A 22,765-nucleotide genomic window follows, 5' to 3' on the forward strand; every position below is an offset into this window, starting at 1 on the left:
GTTAAAGAATGATAAATATACACGCATACCAAGCAAACAGCAGCAGGCTGCAGCTGCATAGAGTAAATAATATTACTCTATGCGTGATAGTAGTAAACTTATCTTAGTTTGTAATAATTAGATAACGCTTAACAGATATTTCATTATATTATCATTTGTACCACGATACTATCTTAATTCATAATTTGTACACATCATAATTTGACAATTTAAAATTTTTTTTTAATAAATACATTAAATTCCTGTGATTATGAGTTACTCAAAGACTTAAGTTTAAGTGAATTGTATTACTATAAATTTCAAACTATAAATAAAAGTATGTTCATTGAAAATTTAGTACCAATATATTTTAATTTTACCTAATAACAATACTAATATTGCTAATATTAATAATTAATACTGATTTCAGCTATGGATTTTCGTACATTAGAAAACGAAAATCTGCCACCTCTATCGAGTACACCTACCGAAGTACCATTGCCCAAATATCCAATCTGGACCGTTGAGTATTTTCAAAAGTATTTTGATGTAACTTCAGAAGATGTACTCGAGCGTATTAAAGGAGCATTGATCCCTACTTATGGAGTTAACTACTTACAACGTTACATCAGAGCAAAACCAGATGTATATGGTCCATTTTGGATATGTTTGACTCTGGTGTTTTCTATAGCCATCAGTGGAAATGTTGCAAATTACATACAAGTAGCTGCTGATCATGACTATCATTGGAAGTATAATTTTCATGCTGTATCCTCAGCAGCCACAGCAATATTTTTATATGCTTGGTTATTACCACTAATGCTATGGGCATTTGTTAAATACAAAGAGCCACAGGTAACGATGACAATCATATAATTAAATTATTTATTTGATGTTTTGAAAGCATAATATATCTTCCTAAATAGCAGTTAAAAAAGATCATAATAATATAAAAAATAAATTTTAATATTTAAATTGCATAATACATATTACCTGTACTTATAAATGTTTTTATAATTAATGTTAACTATGTCTAATAAGAAAAAATATATTTGTTTGTATAGTTTAATCTAAGCTACTTGGAACTGCTGTGTTTGTACGGATATTCGCTATCAATATTCGTGCCCATTTCAATTCTGTGGGTAATTCAAATCAATTGGTTGCAGTGGCTTTTGGTTGCAGCTGGCACACTAGTGTCAGGTTATGTAATTGTATTTTCAATCATGCCTTCATTAGGACAAAAACCATTTGCGTTTATATTCTTAATAACTATTTTACACTTGTTTATGGGAACCGGATTCATGTTATATTTTTTTCATGTCCCACCAATACAGAAGTCATGAAAAAAAAAACTAATCATATTTTTATGTTCATGTATAATATAATAATAATAATAATAATGTATAAATATTTAAAATACTTATATAATATATAAATGATAAATTGAAATACATATTACAAAACAGTATGTATCCATTTCAAAATGGAACTACTAAATCACCCTTGTGTTCCACACTCATCATAGATAAGTGTCTTTGTATATCGTTTACACAAGCCATTATGTGACGATAGTTTTCTGGTAGTCCTATATTTCTAGACAGTACTTTCTCTGGACCAGGAACATCTTTTAGTAGGCATACCGGCATTTGCCTCAAACTAACAATAGTATTAGCTACAGATGAAAGAGGTACAATTTGCAGTTTAGCACAATAAAGGTTTTGACGTTCTATCACCTCTTGTTGATCAATACAATTGTGTAATTGGCCAACATCAATAACATTTCTAAAAAAAAAAAAAAATTATAAAAGTGACAAATAATAATAACTAAAAATAAGACTGTTATTTTTGTTAAATTTGATTAGGAATAGTCAACTTTATTCTTTATATTTATATTTTATAATCAATATTATCTTTCAATAATATTTGAGACTATTACCATTCAAGATATGTACCTAATAAAAGAAGACACTATTGTAGTTACAATTATTATTTCTGTTTTTCCAAAAGGCAACATAAAAATTAATATATTTTCATTAGGTAAATGTAGATGTTTTCTCTACATTGGAAATTGAGTTAAAATTAGTTTTTAATTCACTCGTTATTCGTTTAAAAATAAAAAACTTAATTTATAATTGTACCTATAACAGTTAACTGATATTTTCATTTTAAATCCAAGTAACTAGTAAACAAAAGAAACTTTGAGAATTAATAATTGTAATGTTATAAATTTAAATACTTTATATTAAACAATACTCTTTTAATTTGACAGTAAGTGATCTAACTTCAATCATATTTAAAGTAAAAATATAGAGCAACATGTGTTCAATATTGGCTGTATAATAACTGCAATGTCTTCATAGGATTATAAAATTGCATAATAAACACAAATAGGTAAAATGTTAATAAATAAAAAGTATTCCGAGAATAAAGTTGAGATAAAATGTGTTATTTAAGTACCTAACTCAAAAACAAATTGAAATAACCATATTTACTATGCTAAAAAGTTGTTATTGTATATCAAAAAATGAAAAACTCACGTTGATATCTCTTCTAATATACGATTTAATCCAGCTTGCTCTTCAGATTCTTTGGGTAGCGATCCATAATGATAGTCTTCAGGTATACCTCCACGTTGAACGCTTGTGTTGTTACAATCTGGATCAATCAACAAATGAGTTCGTTCTTGATCAACAGCCTATGTAAAATAATAATAAAAGTAATAACCAAAACTCTTGTGATTTTCCTGAACAAAATTAACAATTCCTATTAACTCTTACAGCGTATGCATCCTCTTCTTTGCACCAACTACAGCACGCTCCCATGGTAAACGGGTGTGATCACAACAAACTCCAACGACAAAGCAAAAGGAACGTTATACTTCAGTACTGCACAACAATCGTATCAAACATATTCGTACAATTGCATGCGAATAGCGGAGAAGTATTATTATAATTTCACAGAAAACATAATATTATTAGTTATTACACTGGAAAAATTAAGATTATGTACAAAGATGGATAATTTTAAAGTAACGAGACATTAAAATAATTCGACTATAATGAACATTGATAATCAAAGTTTAAACATTGGGAGTTTAGGCCATAACATTACTATAAATACAGGGTTAAATGGTTAAAAATGACGACTACGGTTGATAAGAAAATGTGATAAGTGAAAACAAATGAATGCAGATGAGGTACTTCGTGTGATCGTGTCACAAATTCACAACAATGGACAAACTTTTGTTCGAAATTCAAATTTCAATTGATTTTTGTTTAAAGTCGAACCAATTATAATCGTTAGCTATTCATATTTTTTTTTGTTTATTTGCATGATATTTATGCGTTTTTTGAAATATGAAATTGTTCGTATAAATTGAAGCGTAAAAGTTAAGGTAGTTTTGAGAATCAATATAGGTACTTCATATACCATACTACCTAACTTAAATATGTCGATCTGGTGGAATTAAGACGAAACTATTATGTATACATTACTTCACGGATTTTATAAATATTTGACGCAGAAAGATGAATTTTGGGTAGTAATACTCGGTCTGGACAATGCTGGAAAAACGGTAAAATATTTACTATTCAATTGTTTACTCAAGCTCATTGTTATTGAATTCGTAATCACCGATATTGTTCTTTTTCCAGACGTATTTAGAATGTTCAAAAACAAAATTTAAGAAAAACTACAAAGGTATCAACCCTAGTAAAATCACAACAACTGTTGGCTTGAACATTGGCAACATTGACATAAACAGAGTGAGCTTAAACTTCTGGGATTTAGGTGGTCAGACAGAATTACAGTCACTTTGGGACAAAGTATGAGTTTGATTTTATTTTAAACTTTTAAACATGAATTATATGCTTTAAAGTTATTTTGTTTCCTTAAAACAGAATAATATAAGTTCTTAAAAAATTCACTGTATTTTAATAACTATTTGTTCTTAGTATTATGCTGAATGCCATGCAATTATATACATTGTCGATTCATCTGATCGAGAACGTATGGATGAATCAAAGAAAACATTTGGTATGCATTTAAAATAATATGCTGATTATTTTTTATTTATTAATTTATGTTAAATTTTGGATTATTAAATTTTTTATTACAATTCTAATTTTTTTTCTGTTTTAATACTAAAAATTTGCATTACACAACAATTAAATATAACTATTATAAATATGGTATATTATTTTTTTTGTATTCTGAAACAGAAAATTTAATATACCTAATATTAATATTATTTATTTATTTGTTTCATATTTTTATAATATTTTATATTACTTCAAATATCTAAAATGTTAAAGTTATTTTATTAAATTTTAATAGAAAAGATGATATGCAACGAAAACTTAGGCGGCATACCACTTTTAATATTAGCAAACAAACAAGATATACCTGACTGTATGGGTGTCCGAGAAGTAAAACCAATTTTCAATCAAAATGCCCATTTGATTGGAAGAAGAGATTTTATGGTTATGCCTATATCTGCATTGACTGGGTATTTATTTTTTTGTTAGACTTAGATTTTTAGTATTTTAATATTTCTAATGTATTCTGTTACAGTGATGGCATTGATGAAGGAATTCAATGGTTAGTTCAATCAATTCAAAGAAATATAGAAGTGCGACCACCAAAGAATGCTGAAGATTATTAAACCTGTGATTAAAATATTTTAACTATAAATCTAAAGTTAATGAATAAGTTATTTTTTGTATAACAATTTTATGTATTTTAATAAATTGTATTATTTAATTATAATTATATGTTCCTGTATTGGTATGTGTTTGATAAGATTTTAATTTGTTAGGAAAGAAAATAATTATTTGCTTTTAGAAAATATTTGTATTTTGTATGTCTGATAGAGATTAACTAACATTATTGATAAAAGGTATCTATTCAGTTTTTTTTTTTTAATTTGGTGGGTCATTAATTTATATGCATTTGTATTTTATTTTCAAACAAACCAAAAAGTAGCTACATAAGCTACAAGTGTGCATTATAGTCAATAGATCTGAAGTACAAAGTTTTATTTTGCATATTTTGCCATTTTTCGATATGTACAGCATATTTCTGTATTTTAAGATTTTTCTTTGCATTTATGAAGGAAACCTTATCTTATCTGACGTATTATTTTAGTATATTATAGAAATTCTGTCTAGACTAGTTATCTGTAGTAAATTTTCATGGACTATATTTTAGTCTTGTTTCTTTGTGTTTGTCGTGATCCAAGTGTACATAATTTTTTTTCATTAAATGTTATTTATTTATATTTAAAATGCCAAAAATTAGTACTTCTAATAGGCTCCAATCACCTTTGAATATTAATCATAATATAAAATAATTTCATATCAAGATATTAAAAGAAATAAAATTAAAGATTTTATTTAGCATATATTTTAATATATTTTATATGTTTTAAATGCGTATTTTTAAGGTTTATAGAGCATATAAATCCCGGCCCTAGTCATAACTAACTATAGTAGAATTTTTAAGTTATTGCATAATATATTATATTAATTAACCCTATGCAACTTAACAAGGGTGAAACATCTAGTAGACATCCATTTCAGCATTAAGTAGTAGCAAATAAATTATTTTACATATTAAGTTATGTTTTGGGTATTAGAAAACACAATGGTGTTCATAAAAAATCATATTTGTCCATTTCTCACATTGTTCAAAATATGATTAAATTTAAATAATTTACCAAAGCAATGATGTGTAATAATTATTTTCAAGGTTCAGTAAATTATTGCATGATGGATAGTGGTTTTAAATTATAAACATTTATCTATTGAGTGTAATGTTCACTTATTACTTATTAGTTATTATACATAAGGTACTAGATATGTTTCTTAATTTTTATTATAACTTAATATGTATCTATACATTTTAAAGCTATTTGAAGTAAAAAAAAGGCATATTTTACCAGTTTAGGGATTGTTAAGGGTGTACAAGCTTGTTTTAGCTTATTAGACCATATTTTTTAACTTTTAAGAACTTAAAAATCTGTAGTGTAAAAAATTGTTAACTTATTTTATATAACTAGGTATAATGGAAAATAATTCTGACCTTGTTTACCACTGAGGTACACTTTTTATTGGTGATACACCATTTTGGTAAGTATGACTTAAGATTTTTTAGTGTCGTCATTGCCAACAGTGGCGCACCCAAGAGGGGCGACTTTGGTGTATCGGCGTTTATATTTTATTTTTAACAGACCAAATAAGGTATTTAAAAATTTGATGGAAATGCACACCCTACACCCCCCTCAAATGATGCTTCCGTTTAATTTAGTTGAAGTATACCTACTCTATAAAAAAAAAAAAAAAAAAAAATTGTATTATTTCCTACTTATAATAACCATGACATTTATTCGTATTATACTATTAAATATTGTAATTTATCAGTACATATGTAATATGTATACATGCAGTATATTATTTATAATTACTTACACATATTTGACGTATTAATATAAAGTATATCATTGTACGAATTCATAGCATAAGAATAATTAATTTCGTATATTTTAAAAGTACCCGGCGATATCATATTATACCTTTACCATGTGTCCATTTCTCGTCCAATATAAATACAAAACATGCTGAAGACACAATTTTATATTTTACGTGTATACATTTATATAGTATATAATTTGGTAATAAGCGGCCCTCCATCGCCTATTATACCAATATATAAATAATTACAGTACAACACTGTAAAATAAATCAATATTTATAATGAAAAAAACATTACTTTTGGTTTGTTATTACAATAATTTGATGCTTACAAAGAAATCCTATCTACCTACTTTTTTTTTCGCCTTTCCGTCACATATACAAATATATGTGGCCACATGGGGTCGACCACCCTATTTTTGTATATCTTCACTGGTATCTGTCAAAGCAATCCTATAATACTGTACTGATAAATATTATGTGTTTTGATTGACAATAATCATCACATTCTTATAATCTGACAAAATCAGCAGATGTGTTTCTCACCAAGTTTCTATAAAAACCGACAATTTCAAACTGTGCGTCGATGTCACCGCGAGATGATTTGTATGATATAGGTATTTAAAAAATATGTTTGAAGCAGGAACATATTATATATTATATACTTCAAGCGCGTAAATGTATAGTACATACTGTTTATACTAGCTGTTATAGATCCTCATACCATGATTTTTTTCCTTTTTTTATTTTATATTTTTATATTTTAATACTCACATTTTATAAAATGTTTTTTAAAAAAACATTAAAACTGTTATAGGTATAATATTGCTCGTTGTTCTTATAGACTCTAAAAATATTAAATATAGTTGCTGATCTTATTATGACTATTGTTAAGCCGAGTCCACTGTAAAAGCTAAAGAATACCCAATACGGCAATACCCATATATAATATAATATTGTATTCGATCTATAGACAGCTAAAACCTTGATAGGTAATTTATTATAGAACCGAATAAACCCATATACTTATATAGGCCAATAGGCAAAAATTATAATAGACCTATACAATAAACCGCTTTTGGCTACAAGATGCCATATACCAGTTAGCAGTTTTCTTGTTCTTTTTGACATACACAACTATCGTCATCAAAATTCATTGTAACATTAAATTTTGTTTAAACCTTTAAGTAGAAATAAAAGGTCATCAAATTAGTTGACAAGTAGGGGAAAAAATCCAAAAAATTTTGTTTGACAATACACAAGCGGTTATAGAAAGATTCTCCATCACTGCAAGAAACTAAATAACCCATGTGATAAATTATTAATGCTGCACAGCCTGTACATAATTTGATGTGCCATAAATATATAACACATAATACCTATATATAAATAAACGAAATACCAGGAAAAGGTTTGAATGAAATTATATATTATATATTATAATATATAATGAATAATCAACGAATAAATTTAAATTATTAAATTTTAGCCATTTATGTATACACATTACATATTTATAATTTTTCCATTTATAATACATTATGCATATATTATTATAACATAAACCTATTTATAAATCCGAACATATTTATTATGTACGGGTAACTACGTTAAATTATATATTTATTATGTATAAATTATACTATATATACATTGAAATATATATGTATATTATATATAAATGTTTTTTTTATAAATAAAATATTTAAAATCATATAATAATTATATAGGTATATGCCTATATTATACGTTATATTGAAAAATCTTTGAAAAATGTAAAATAAAATTGTCGAAAAAAAATCACAATAACCAAAATAAACTAAATAACCAAAAAAAAAAAAAACATAGATACCGTAAAAAAAGCATACATCATAAAATATCATATATTAACTTAAATAAAGAAAAAGTATATATAATAATAAAAGAATAAAACACATTGCACAAAATAAAAGTCGAAAAAAAATATACGGAAAACGTACTTACATGATTTAAGTTATGTAATGTATAATATACATACATATTACATATAGGTATGTATATAATGTAAAACAATTTCACGAATGCTTAAGATTAAACATATTTCCTTAATTATCTTTGGTCAATCTAGCCCAATTTTAAAACTAAAAAAAAAAATCGTATTTTCTACACACAAACCTTAAATGTATATATAATTTTATTTACAATTTTTTTTTTCGCTCACGGCGTATTTTATAAATATTTTTATTATTTAATAAATTAATAAAATACTGAAAAATATAATTATTTAGGCACGTTGAATTCACATAATTTGTCGGTTAAAAAAAATGTATCATTTTTCTCACCGATCAAATATAATAATAAAAATAATAATAATAATAATAATAATCATCGACCCTTAGCAAAAATTAATCCCACAAAACTTGAAATAAAATGACGTTAAGCAAATGCACGAAATGAGTATAATATATATATACATACATAATATTAATACTACTGCCGTCGTCGTTTGAAATAGATAATATTATAATACTACTTAGTATATATAATATCATAATAATAAAATAGTTAATATGACGCGGGACTGCATGATGTAAGTACAAACGAAAATTTCGGAAAACGATCGAAATATGATGTGTGATGTATAAATACACTATAGTTATATTATATGTTTATAAACAGATAGTTATGCGTCCACATCGATGGTCGAAAATAAAATTAGAACTGTACATAATTTGAATTCAGCGAGGAGGGTTGTTGTGAGTGACTGGTGTTGTATATATATACGCGATAAATAAAACCTTTAAGCTAATAATATATAATCTGTATATATATATTATTAAAAAGTTATAACTATTTTAACTTTAGAGAGGATTAAGTCGATTTAACAAATTTATAATATACTATTTATATATACCTATACAATAATAATATAATATATAGGTACTAAATTTTTAATACCAATGAATAAATATTGAACAAAATGTAACGGACGATTACTAACAATACTATATAATATAATATGTATATATATATAAGCGGGAAATATTAAAAATGGTTTTTTTTTGTTTTTTTTTTTCGTTGTTTTTTGATTTTGACAAGTAATTTACATATCTAATAAGAAGGTTTAGTAAAAATCGCCGCTGATTTTTTTAGCATGCGTATATATAAATATTTGAATCGATAACAATATACAGCATTACACATGAGAATCGAAAGTCAGTATTATTATACATATAATTATATACATAATAAATAGAGGCATATGTTTTGTATATCGTATATGAATATATATATCAATTGTAAATTGATTTTTTTTTTTTTGAAATTTTTTTGTTATTAATTTGCATATTATATAATTATAGTAATAATAATAAGAATTTTTTTGTACACAAATATATTAATATCTCACGGAAAAAATCACACACACTAGAAAACTGACCTATTTACAAAGTTGAAAAATTATTTCATTTACTTTAGTTATTGTCTCTCGTGGTATCATTAATCATACATAATATTAAACGCAAAACATGTATACTTATAAATAATTTTTTTTTTTTGCCAAACTTTATACAATATTTATACTATATAATTAACATTTATATAAAAATATAAATTCAGAATGATAACGGCTAAAACACATCACTTTATATATATTATTGTACACATATATATATATATTTCAGAGCGGAGTGTGTCGAACAACCCGAAAAATTATTGTCTCGATTATTATATACATATATATATATTAATTTATATTTTTCACATTTATATATATATATATATACGTTGACCCTTTTTTAAAAATACATATTGCGTTAGTTTTTTCTTTTTTTTACAATATTTTTTTTATTGTTTTCAAAACGAATAAAAAAGGGGATGGGCGTTACAAAAAAAAATCTAAGAATATTGAAAAAAAAAACTAAAAACAAAAATCGTCAAAAATCGAGGCGAAAGGTAGAAATAGTAGTAATAATTAAATAGTAGTAGTAGTATGTAGTAGTAGTAGTATAAGTAATAGTAGTAGTAGTAGTAGTAGTAGTAGTAGTAGTAGTTATTATTATGTTATAATTATATTAGATAATAATAAAGCGGTGAAATATATACACCATACACATATTATATATTATTATTAATTATATATACTGTTTGTTTTGGGTAGATCTGTCGAATTTACTCTCTGTACGGTTTGCAGTACGAGAATCGGTGGTTCATGTGCTGGCTGTACGAACCCGAATGCGAGAACCGTTTCATGCATTTAGAACACTGGAACGGTTTCTCACCGCTGTGTAGTCTCTTGTGCTCGGTCAGATGGTGTTTGTGTTTGAACGCTTTTGGGCAAACGTCGCACTTGTGCGGTCTTTGATCTGCAACGGCAAAATGATTGATCAATATTTGTTACCAATATAATAATTTATTATATTAAATATGATTTATGACCGTGGCAGCAGTATCTAAACGTTTTACGCTATAGTACCTATCTAATATTGTACACGTTATTTTATGCTGCAGTAACATTTACATAGTTTAAGAAGATGTATAATGTGTATTCATAGGAACTTCAGACATATGGTGGTCATACCCAAGACTTGTAGAATATAAGAGGCGGGGGTGTGAATAGTTTAAAACCCACGCGTGTACTCAGTAGGGGAGAAATAATTAGTTCAACACCCCTTTCCACGACACCATTATCTGCTGTGTTAAAAGTTAATTATTCTGATATGAAATTATACTGAAACTCTGCACATGAATAAGTCTGCTCTACTATAGAGTGGCATCGTTTAACGGTATACTGCGACTGTAAACACTTTACAGTTATATAAATATATAGGATGGTATATTGATTATAGCAAAAAAATTAATAGTAATTAATGATATATTTCCTACAGACATCGATCTCACGGATAGTAATGAATTATTGAAGAATTTAAATCGAACATAAACACTGTCTGCACTTTTGCTGCGTCCATTAAAAAAAATTGTTTCTAATATAATCGATACTGTAGTCATAAATTATTAAATTTTGAAAATAATGATTATAGAATTAAAGTTATTACATTGTTATAGTTGATTATATCTATCAGCTCTTTTTGTTAAACCTCGTGTTTATAATATAATATATCCGCTACAGTTACCTATTATAAATTCACTGCAACATACCTGGTACTTCAGTGGATTCCACGGGCGAAGGCTTGGACTTTTTGCTGGGCGAACCGACTGCGGCCGCCATCGCTCCATTACTAGTGTTGTGGTTGTTGTTTTTGTTGTTATTATTGTTGTTGTTGTGCAGGACGCCTGCCTCGCCACCGGTTGACACAGCGTCGTCCGGATCTTGGGACGTACATCCCGAATCTTCGGCTTCGTCCGTCATGTCGCTCCAGTCTCCGTATTCCTATAAATTTTCAGAGAGGAAAGAAATTGTTAGTAAATATTATAATTCAGTCACACGTATAACGATGTCTAAATTTAGCTTAGACGAGATGCGAGTCACCGCAAATAAGCGAATATTAATGCTACAGCACCAGCCAATATAATATATATATATATAGGATAACGGGCACCGTCTGAACGTTAATTAAGTTAACGAGGTAAAATTGAATGCAATTATGAGAAGTGACATACATGCGAATGCATTTAATTTGTAAAATATAAAAAAACGCGTCACGCCGTTAAATAATACACGTAGGTAGAGCTATAATATATATTATACTATTCTATGCGTAATCATGTAGCAAACCGATCTAAGTAGTTCTTGCACGGTTGCACTCCGATCAATCACCGTGGGTAGCTGGAGTTTTTCCAGAAAAAATTTAAATATTGTAAATGAAGAATACTTAGCAGTATACTGCATATAGAAAAATGTATTATATCAAACTGCAGATGTAGTATTTATACGAACATAAAAAAGCGATCGCGTGATGACGTAACACCGATATACATAATTTTCGTGTACGTGTGATTTTATAACAGTTTATATAGGTGCTTGAAAAAATTGACAAAAAAATCTGGCCGCCTACACGATTCTTCCGATCACAAAATAATATAATTAGACGTGTACAGGACTAGATCGATACATATTGCTAATAAAGATATTGTATTATTTGAGCCTATAATATACAATATTTGTGTCTAAAACTTTACCATACAGTTTATCGGGTAACAGTTTTTTTCGAATACCCCAAGTAAAATCGATTTGCAAAAGTATTAGCTCTAATTTCTAAAAGAAATATATCTTTTTTGAACTTTGCATTGGAAAATTTATAATATAATCGAAAAATCACATTTACAGCACAAATACAAGATATTTTATACACACGTCACATATGACCAAATAAAATATCTAATCGGATTATATCGACAATAAATCGGAAAAGCGATATATTGGCACACCTCTAAAATCACAAATCACAATATTAGGTATATATTAATATATAAACAGTGTACTCACTCTCTTCCACGAACGTTTCTCGGACGCAGGACTCGAGCTGCCGTTGTGCCGGAGCGCGACAGCCGGTATCGGCGAATGGGACGCGGGATGGTGTAGATGGGACGAAGGCGGCGGCAGAGGCGGTGCCGCGCAGGTAGGCGACGGCGGCGGGTACGCACCTCCCAAAAACGTTTTGCGACAATGCTGCTGCAGCGGTTGCAACACGGACGCGGGCGGCGACGAACTGCAATCGTCCCGGTTGTTGGCGGTCCAACATTTGAACTGTATGGTACACTTGTTGGTCATTGTGACGTTGCTCGCGGCACCGCGGCCGCTGTTGCACTCGTCGTCCCGGCGGCCCCGCTTCGTGGACAGGTCGAGCGGTTGTTCGGCGCTCGGGACGGTCGCGGCGTGGGCGGCGGCGGACGCGGGCGAGTACGGCATGTGCACCAGGCGGCCCTCGCGCCGATCGCGGGCCCGGTTGTTCTGGAACCACACCTGGACCACGCGCACGTTGAACCCGATCCGGTCGGCGATCCGGCTCAGTTCCTCTCGCTTCGGCCGCGGGTTGGCCGCGTAGCACTCCTTCAACACGGCCAGCTGGTCGTCGGCTATCTGCGACCGGACGCGGATCTTCCGGCCGTCCTGGTCCACGGAGTCTTCCTCCTCGGTGGTGCACGGCCTGTGCTCGTCGTCGGTGTAACAGTCGCTGCCGGCGTCGTAACCGTTGTTGATGTTGTTGTTGTTGATGGTCGTTTTGCACGCCTCGGAACTGGCGGCCGCCGAGTAGTCCGCCTTGACGACCAGCCCTTCGGCCCTGTGATTGAGTAGGTGGTGATGGTTGTTGTGATTGGGGTACATGCTGTAGCCGTGGTGGTACGGCGGCGAATCGCTAGTCACGCTGGGGCAACCGCCCGACGAACCGCAAGACGGCGGCGGCTGGTGCTGCTGGTGGTGCAGCGCAGCCGCTGCGGCGGCCGCGGCGTTGGCCATCATCAGCTGTTTGGTGACCGCCGACACGTTGACCGTCTCCAAGAGTTTCTTGACCGCCGCGTCTGCTTCGCCGGCCGCGTCCTCGTCCTCGGCACCGCCGTCTTCGCTTTCTTTCTTCACCACGCTCACCACGTCTATCACGTTGTCGTACTTGTCTTCGTCGTCGTCGTCGGCCTCGTCCTCTTCGTTGAAGTCATCGCCGCCACTCTCGTGCTCCTTATTGTGCTCGCGGTCGTCTTTCGTCTTGTTATTCTTGTCGTCGCCGCTACAGCAATCGTCTTGCTGTTGTTTTTCTTGATCTTGTTCCTGATCCTGTTCCTGTTCCTGTTCTTGTTCCTGTGCTTGCTTGATCATCGCCGACTGCATCAACGATGGCTGTAGAAGATCGTGTATGTTGAACTTGCTCTGAGTGTTGAACAGTCCCGGGAAGTAGATGGCGGCCGCGGAAGTTTTCGGTTGTGTGTGATAGAATGACTGTTGTGTAAGCGATTGCGCTTGTGATGGACTTTGCTGTACCGCTTGTAACTCGTACTTGGACGTCGAAGATGGCAGCAGGGGCGAGAACGAATTGCCGCTGGAGCCAATACTGTTGTTGTTGTGATTGCTGCTGTTGTTGTTATTGTTGTTAGGAACTGGACGCTTTCCTGGATAACCGTTGCTTGGTTGATGGTGAGCGGCGTTCCGGTTGTTGGCTTGAGACCCACGGCCTCCCATTTTTAAATTTATGATCAGACACTTCTTGGATGTCATATGACTAGAATACGATCCGGAATGCGAGAACCGTTTACCGCAGTTGGAGCACTCGAACGGTTTTTCTCCACTATGGATGCGAATGTGTTCCTACAGAAAAAAATTACAATAGTGTTTTAGTCTTAAAAATCAAGTTATGTGACACATGGACATGTCTGTACGCAATTAATTTGTATTGGAACCATTATTATGTATAACCGAATAAAATGAATTTTTCATAACTCTTTACGTCGAGAAAATAATAAATCAAATAGATACTTAGGTAATAGGTACGTTATTATGTTTGATATATAATATAGGTTCATATAGTATATAAATGGTAGTATAGTTACCTTGAGATGATGTTTAAACTTGAACGCTTTTTCGCATTCTGGACATTTGAACTTGCGCAGCACTGCGCTTTCATCGTGACTTATCATGTGCCTTTGGAGGCGGTAAACGTTGGCGAACGTCTTGTTGCACACCTTACAAGACTGCAAGCGAGACAAAACAAAAAAAAACACGTGCGTGTTATTAAGAAGAGTAGTTATTATTTTATGAAGGTTCACGGGACACACATCGTATACGAGTTGCAGGGATATAAGTATATAACGTACAAGGACAGGGTCGGGCTGCGGATAGGTAGACGAAAGAAAGAAAGACCATATAAATATGGAAAGAAAAAACGGTGGCGCGTAAAATCTCACGACCAAAAAAATCTTCGTAGGAGTCCTAAAAATCCCATGCCCGGCGACGACGACGCCTTATTAAAAATAATAATCAAACGAAAAAAGCGCCGTTTAGAGAGACGTGCGGTTATGGTATAGACAAAAAAAAAAAATAGAGAGTATATTATTATTATATAGAATGAAATACGACGAACGTCGTAAAGGTATGACGTCAACAACGTGTCACCATGTGTTAGAACTTGTGGTGTGTATATATATACTATATAATGTGTTGTTTATACACATATATACTTGTGTATGTGTATGTATGTGTACACTGTGTTGTGTAGTATACAGGCATTGCAGTAATCGTGAGAAACCCTAATGGCGACAGGTTATACGAAAATCGTTATATAATTCCACACAGCCACCGCCACACCATGATAACATGACGATCGGTTAATTTAACTGCGCCTCGCACACATGTACACACAATATTAAATATACATGTATATAATAGCAGTCGGCATCGTCTTTACCTCGCCACTCGTCCTCCCATGTAGGCATTATCCCGTCGGTATACCTATATATATGTGTGTGTGAGGCTGTACGTATCGGAATACGCGTATGGTCTATATTATATATACTTTTTTTTATTAGGTGTAATATTATTATATTTCGGGTCACACACACATAAGCGCGCGCGCGGACCCGCATTTTCTGGCAACACCTCTTTTTATGTCTTTTATCAAACACTGCAAGAGGAAAAAAATAACCGACAAAATATAAAATAATAATTGTTATCAGCTGAGGCAGACGTGACAACGCGATTATCAGTGGATGGATTATATATTATTATAATGTATATTATATACCTAATGGTTTAAGCACGCACGAGGGACCCGACTACATATTTTATGCGATGATAGTATATAGTATTATATTATATTCTATATACAACATACATATTAATATTATCTCTCTATCGACATGTTGTACAGATGATAATGCTCGACTTTATGTGGTTATACGTATATTTTTTTTTTTTATAAAGGCCATGTGGTCCTGCATGTGTTTTGCACTGCCGTGTGTAAAATATAATAATAATGAAATAATATTATATATAGTACACGTTCGACTCGTACATTATAGCTGATATCCGGTGAGGCCGTGTCTCCGCCCCCGAACGAGCGATAATCCATTATATACAAACGTGTCAAACATACATATATAAAGGTACCTGCTAGTATACCATCGCATACAGCATTTATTGGGCATGGAATATAAGAAGAGAGGTCGATTGACTGTATACGGGTTATAGGTAGGTATATACACCATATATACGTGATCACGTGTGTGATTCGTTTCGGAGGGAAGGAAACGAAGAAGAAAAAAAACGACCGTCATGGCGAGATTTTAATGGCCATCGTCGGTCTTCGTCGGGTAGGTACATATATATAATAAGTACCAACACATTATAGGTATAATATATAATATGGTGACGGTGAAACAGGCGAGAAGAAGGACGTTTCGTCGTGGCCCGGCGCGCACGTCGATTCCCTTTGTGAACGGGTCGGGTTTTAAGTATATATGCACGTTTCCACGAACGGCGGGAGGTAACAATAATATATATATTATATATGATGAGGGACCGGAGACCTGCACATCTGGACGAACCCCGAAGAGTCGCATCCCGCAAGTATATACTCTGCGCGGCGTGGGGGTCGAGGGATGGGGTTTTTTTTTCGAGATTGTATAGAGAATAACACCTTGCGGTGGATCCTTTCGCTCCAAGGTCGGGTTTACTGCTGCATCATCGCTATTACATAATTATATATATATTATTATGCTGCAGGACGCGCTCGTATTTTTCTTTTGACCCCCCAAAAATGTTTTCAATTCTTTTGTCTGAAAATATATATTTATACGAACTTACGCCGATACCCGTCACCGGACCACACACACTCGCGCGATTGACCCGAAAAACACACGGATATAGAATGTGTTCAATTGTGTGCGAGTCGGTCACACATATAATACTCGCACGCACGCGCACCGGATTTTAGGTGTGTTTATTTTATTTTTTGTGTATATATGTGCGTGTGTGAAGATATGTACGTTCTCAGAGACGGGTCGTTTAAAGTATATTATATTAAACACACAAATACATTTATATATATATAAAGGTTATTCGGGCCCACAGAGCTACTTTCATGGCGTCTTATAGTCATCGCGCATGTATGGAGGTGCGCCAGGGCGAGGTCACTACGAGCATATATGTATATATAATATAGCATATATAAGATAAATAAATCATTTGGGAGTATAATGGAAATAAATAAATAAAATATACCTCCGCGGAGGCCGACCAAACCATGCGGTTACTGCGTGGAACCGTGCATGTATATTAAAAGATTTTATTATATCCATACTGAACGCTTTTACAGAATTCAGTTAAATCGTGTAAGTAAAACTTTAAATGTACATACGCGTAATATTTACCTGCAACTTAATACGATGCAGAGCGATTAAGAATTTTTTTCATTTAAATTTGAAAGGATCGTTTTCATAAATATAATTAGGTATTAGGTAAATATAATATATATTATATAGTGATAATTGAAAATCGTAGAATAATATTACAATATAAGCACTTACCACTTGGGCGTTGGGCGAGTGGAGCAGTTCATGTTTTTCAAGAAGGTCACGACTGCCAAAAACAGCGTTGCACTGCAAGCACCCGTATTGGCCGGCTATTGCAACCGTGGTTGAAGGAGGCGAAGGCGGTCGGGCTCGGCATCCACCGTCCAAGTGTTCTTTTAGCGATCCCAAGTCAAACGATTCCCGACAAAACGGGCAGTATTGTAAATGTTGCTGCTGTTGTTGCTGCTGGTGGTGTAAGTCTTGGTAGTCCTTGAGAAGACCCTCCAGACTCATCCCGGGCAACGGAACTGTGTGCAAAAAAAAGTCGAAAATAAATAAAAATCGGTCGAAATTCACAAAAAGTATAACATTAAATAATCCATAGGTATAACTATAACTATAATACATAATAAAATACGCCTATATGTACTGCTTATGATAATACAATATATATATAATATACAATTGTATAGCAGCCATTTATTTATATGTGGGGTAAATTCGGTCAGCGGGTGGTTGCAGGTATACAATATATATGAATAAATGTAGGTACCTGTTGTTTGTGAATAAACGCATTGTTCGTCGGGCCAATGATACGAGACGGAGCGAGGAAAGGGCGTGATAATCGCACCTGCCCAGCGGCGCGTGGGGGGTCTTGCGCGCAGGTAACGTAACCTCCTAAACCAATCAGGTGTGTTGGCCGACCTATCTATTGTTATACACAACATCGTCCATCTTCATATTTATATTATTATTTTCAAAAACGCGTACATTTTTTTTGGGGGAGTTCAGATAATCATCTAATCACACTCTTATTGATTTATGAAACAGGTGTAATAATAATATATAATAATATATTGCACTAGAATCGGAAAACATTGGAGATTTTTCAATTATCGCACAAACAAGTGCTAGAATCTGGACAACTAATAGTTTTCTACTATACCTATATTTTCTCTCTCCCGAAATTTATAATACAATATAACTGCACAGTACAATATAATTATATTTTATAAATCAACTTTACAATAAACACATACCTATCAACATCCACATTATAGGTATAAATACGATACGAATTTATTTAAACAATGAAAATTATAGGTAAGTACCTATATAATTAACAATAAGGTATATTAAATAGTATTATTATTTATACACGATTTTATTGATGATTGGCTTTTACGTGAGACAACGAAACCATATTATATATAATTTTGTTATGATTCTTATACTAGTATAATGTATATATATAATGCATTAGGTATATGAAAACGTGTACTGTGGGTGGTTAATGTGTTTTAGGTTCGACCGGATGGAATCCGGTCACGGCGTTTTAACGATCTTTATTTATGATCATCGGGCTAAATCGTTCGCGGGTTTGTTGTATATTTTCTGTTATACACGTGTAAAATATAGTGACTATATACACACACACACACCATACGGCTCTGTGAGTTAAATTCACGGTTTTAATATTAAGTTTTATATATAGGTACTAATAATGTAAAGCAATGAAGTATATAGGTAGATATATAATACATTTGAACAAATCAAACGGTGCATACGCGGTGTAATATTTATACACACAGAAATACGTTAAATATATACGTATATAATTTAATATGCCACGGCAGTGTGTGAACGTTGTTTTCTCAACACACACACACGTATATACTATATATATACATTTATATTATATAGTTCCTCGGACACGTTTATCGCGCGGCATCTGGCAAATCGTGTGGTCCACAAATACACGTCATATCATTATTACAACACAATATAACATATACCTATATACTATAATAGATATCATTATTTTTATACCATTTATATAGCTAATAAAAATATTATAATATAACGTTAATTATTCGAAAAATTTAGAAACTGTAAGCATTTAGTCGTAGATATTTATAGGTCATATTATAGATACAGGTACCCATAGGTATGTAGGTATGCGGTCGTATGCAATCATATATATACGTGAATAATTCATACATATTATATACTATGAGTGAACAATTTATATTACATTTATAAACAAGTATCTATATATTGTGTTAAAAATACGTTTACGGAATTTAATTTTAAGAGCAAAATATTTTTCGAAATATTTCAATAAATAAAAATCGAATTTCGAATAAGTACCGATAATTACTTAGTTAGCACTCATAGTATTCATAAGTACTTATCCATTAAAACTTGATGATGAACGCGCGGAGTATATTATACTGATCTAAATAGAAAACTATATATGCCACTTTAATTTGCTCATCTTAACTTAAAATACTTATAACTTAATATTGACTGTAGCGCATATATAGGCATAACCTATATAGAAAATTTGGAATTCGATTTTCATGTATTATACTTCCAAGTACATTCTGCAGTGGAATATAAAATTAAAATGTAGGTATATTGTCATTCAAAAAAATTAAAACTTAAAAAGTAATTAATTAAAGATAAAAAGTTTAGACATAAAAATATTAAGTGAGGCACTCAAATAAAACACTGCAGCTTATTATATTGGAATCAATCGATATTAAGTATTGACATTAATTTTTTTATGTATAAACTCCGGTGAGAGTAATATCTACATATTAAACAAATCATAAATTTTATCAGTTCAAGGAATTTGTAATTGTATATAACGATGATATTCCAAGGAACCACGTAAAAGTTTCCAGTTAAATAGCTCACAGAAAAAAACTATATACGCGAAGGTCTTTATATTATTTATTGCATATATAAGCGGTTCATTATCGGTATTATACTAAATTAATAATATGTAATTCATTTATTATTTGTAATATATAGGTACTATTGGCATATTGTAGGCAATTTGTATAGGTATCTATCTTAACATAACATATATGTTTAGAATATAACAAGTATAACTATAGTTGTAGGTACATAGTATAAATGTAATATTAAAAGTATTTACTTTTTTCAAAATTACTTAAAACATGAATTATTTGTAGATAGGTGCTTATTATTATAATATAATGTATATATATACTATATACCTACCTACTCTATTGTATTATAGTCATAAGCACTCGATTTCCAACAATATATACAGACTACAAAAATCATGTAATATCGCGTCCTATATATAAGTATATATACTTACAGTGTTCATCGAAAAAATATTATTTTTAGTTTACTGCACCATTACAATAAATAGTATTACACGCGCGGAGTATAAATGTGTATAATGTTGCGTGGAAGTCGAGTGTTTTGCCAATATGTGTTTAAACCATTACTAAACAGTATCATTACTCGGGTAATTTTATTCTAAAAATGAAAACGTGCAAATAGCTAAATTTATTTAGGAATATAATTTACTATTCGTTTCAAATAATATTTTCCACATTTAAATCTCTACAGAATTTTGACGTTAACGATTCCAATACACAGCATATACATTACACCTAACTTAAATTATACCTATACTGTATATATTTTATATGTGAACACTACAGAACTATGATGATGTAAATTAAATTTATTTCCACAGGCGGTTTGTTGCTGCGGCAGTCGGACGCACGCATTATACATGTATATAACTGTATACGTTTACGTTTTTACGAGGTACAAGTATATAGTTTTAATTAAAAATATGTGCGTTCAAAGTGTATAAATTTAGATTACATGATTTACGAGGACGTGTCGGCGATTAAAACTTTAGAGTTGTCGGATAAACGTCAACAAAACAATATCGAAAAATAAACGCATACATTAAAATAAATATAACATCGATATAGAGAGTATTTAATATATATATATAATATAAATATTATATAAATACACCGACAAAAAAAAAATTAAAAACTTGAATATAATGACGATGTATAATATATAGGTATATAATATACAAACGACGCATCGCACCGTATATTAGATATATAGATAGATACGTATTCCACGTATAAAATGTAATAACAATTATTATAATAATATGATAATCTTTCTTTTAATAGGTAGACATATTATGAAATCTGCAGTACGACGCAATATATTATAATAATAATATGATAACTTACGTGCATAGTTGCCGTAGGGAAAGGCGTTTTGGAACATACCGATGACTTGCGCGGCCGTATACATGTCGACGAATTTTACGAGTACCGGGCTGAACAGCGTAATAATATACCTATATAGATAGATAGTCGAGGGCGCACGAGAAAAAAAAATTCCAAACGGACACGATCTAAAATCGTTTTTTCGTACAAAAAAAAAAAAAAAACCAACTCGACCGTGCACGGGCGCAGCTGCACGTGTGCGTATACGAAATTATAACGACGGTCGGGCTCGACGTCTACCCGACGACTGACTGCAGTATTATGTATAATATACGTTCCGGTCCTGAGCGCGGTGCACAATAAGGTGAACAAAACGAAAGAGACGTGCGTACCGGACGGTCGGCAGGTACGAAATGATGATCCTAGGAGCGCAGTGCCGGTACACGGCGCACTCACACACACGCACACGCACCCGCTCACGTACACGCACGATAGTGACCGGGTGGTTGTGTTGTATGTAGTACGTATATAATATGTAATATGTATTTTTTCCCGTGTCGTTTCCTCCGCCTACTTTTATATTATAATATATATATATATATTGTATACGTATACTATCGCCGCCGCCCGACACTTGGTGATTGTGTGGGGGGGTCGACTATCGGCGGGGAGCAGAGGGCCGAAAATCGATCGGGGCCGTCGCCGCCGCCGTCGGTGCCTCGACAGAGATAATATATCTATCGCTATATATAAATGTATATATATATACATATATATATGGGTTAATGTGGGTGGTAGCGGGTGCACAGACGGGCTTTGCGAGCGATCTCGCGTAGTATTCGTCGTCGTCGT

At 32.1% G+C, this 22,765-nt stretch overlaps 4 protein-coding genes across 7 annotated transcripts in view; 2 read left to right on the forward strand and 2 right to left on the reverse strand.

The window, feature by feature from the left end:
* The first annotated feature begins 149 nt into the window (after nt 1-149).
* Nucleotides 150-1,428, forward strand: LOC114133027 (protein YIPF1). The gene is made up of 3 exons (XM_027998647.2): nt 150-316; nt 410-834; nt 1,044-1,428. Exons 2-3 carry the CDS (start codon nt 412-414, stop codon nt 1,320-1,322), a joined length of 702 nt encoding a protein of 233 aa, XP_027854448.1. The 5' UTR covers nt 150-316; nt 410-411; the 3' UTR covers nt 1,323-1,428.
* LOC114133029 (uncharacterized) lies at nt 1,339-2,906 on the reverse strand. The gene is made up of 3 exons (XM_027998649.2): nt 2,757-2,906; nt 2,517-2,674; nt 1,339-1,761 (listed from the first exon to the last, which is right to left on the reverse strand). The coding sequence occupies exons 1-3, from the start codon at nt 2,799-2,801 to the stop codon at nt 1,458-1,460; spliced, it is 507 nt and encodes a 168-aa protein (XP_027854450.2). The 5' UTR covers nt 2,802-2,906; the 3' UTR covers nt 1,339-1,457.
* Nucleotides 2,907-3,095: 189 nt separating this feature from the next.
* LOC114133028 (ADP-ribosylation factor-related protein 1-like) lies at nt 3,096-4,746 on the forward strand. Its single transcript, XM_027998648.2, has 5 exons — nt 3,096-3,553; nt 3,633-3,803; nt 3,933-4,014; nt 4,315-4,486; nt 4,552-4,746. The coding sequence occupies exons 1-5, from the start codon at nt 3,461-3,463 to the stop codon at nt 4,640-4,642; spliced, it is 609 nt and encodes a 202-aa protein (XP_027854449.1). The 5' UTR covers nt 3,096-3,460; the 3' UTR covers nt 4,643-4,746.
* A 3,419-nt stretch (nt 4,747-8,165) lies between these two features.
* LOC114133033 (zinc finger protein 1) overlaps nt 8,166-22,765 on the reverse strand; it is a 165,782-nt gene continuing 151,182 nt past the window's right edge. For 3 of the 4 annotated variants that reach the window (XM_050201831.1, XM_050201832.1, XM_050201833.1), the window contains 5 exons: nt 17,901-18,193; nt 14,928-15,068; nt 12,874-14,685; nt 11,586-11,817; nt 8,166-10,792 (listed from right to left, as the gene is read on the reverse strand). In XM_050201831.1, the coding sequence (XP_050057788.1) occupies nt 10,599-10,792; nt 11,586-11,817; nt 12,874-14,685; nt 14,928-15,068; nt 17,901-18,193 (2,672 nt within the window). In that variant the 3' untranslated portion in view covers nt 8,166-10,598. Of the gene's footprint in view, nt 10,793-11,585; nt 11,818-12,873; nt 14,686-14,927; nt 15,069-17,900; nt 18,194-21,934; nt 22,312-22,765 lie in introns of those variants that run through there. The other variant, XM_050201834.1, reaches the window with a different exon arrangement.

Source organism: Aphis gossypii, chromosome 2 (genome assembly GCF_020184175.1).
Source record: "Aphis gossypii isolate Hap1 chromosome 2, ASM2018417v2, whole genome shotgun sequence".
Classification (NCBI taxonomy): Eukaryota; Metazoa; Arthropoda; class Insecta; order Hemiptera; family Aphididae; genus Aphis; species Aphis gossypii.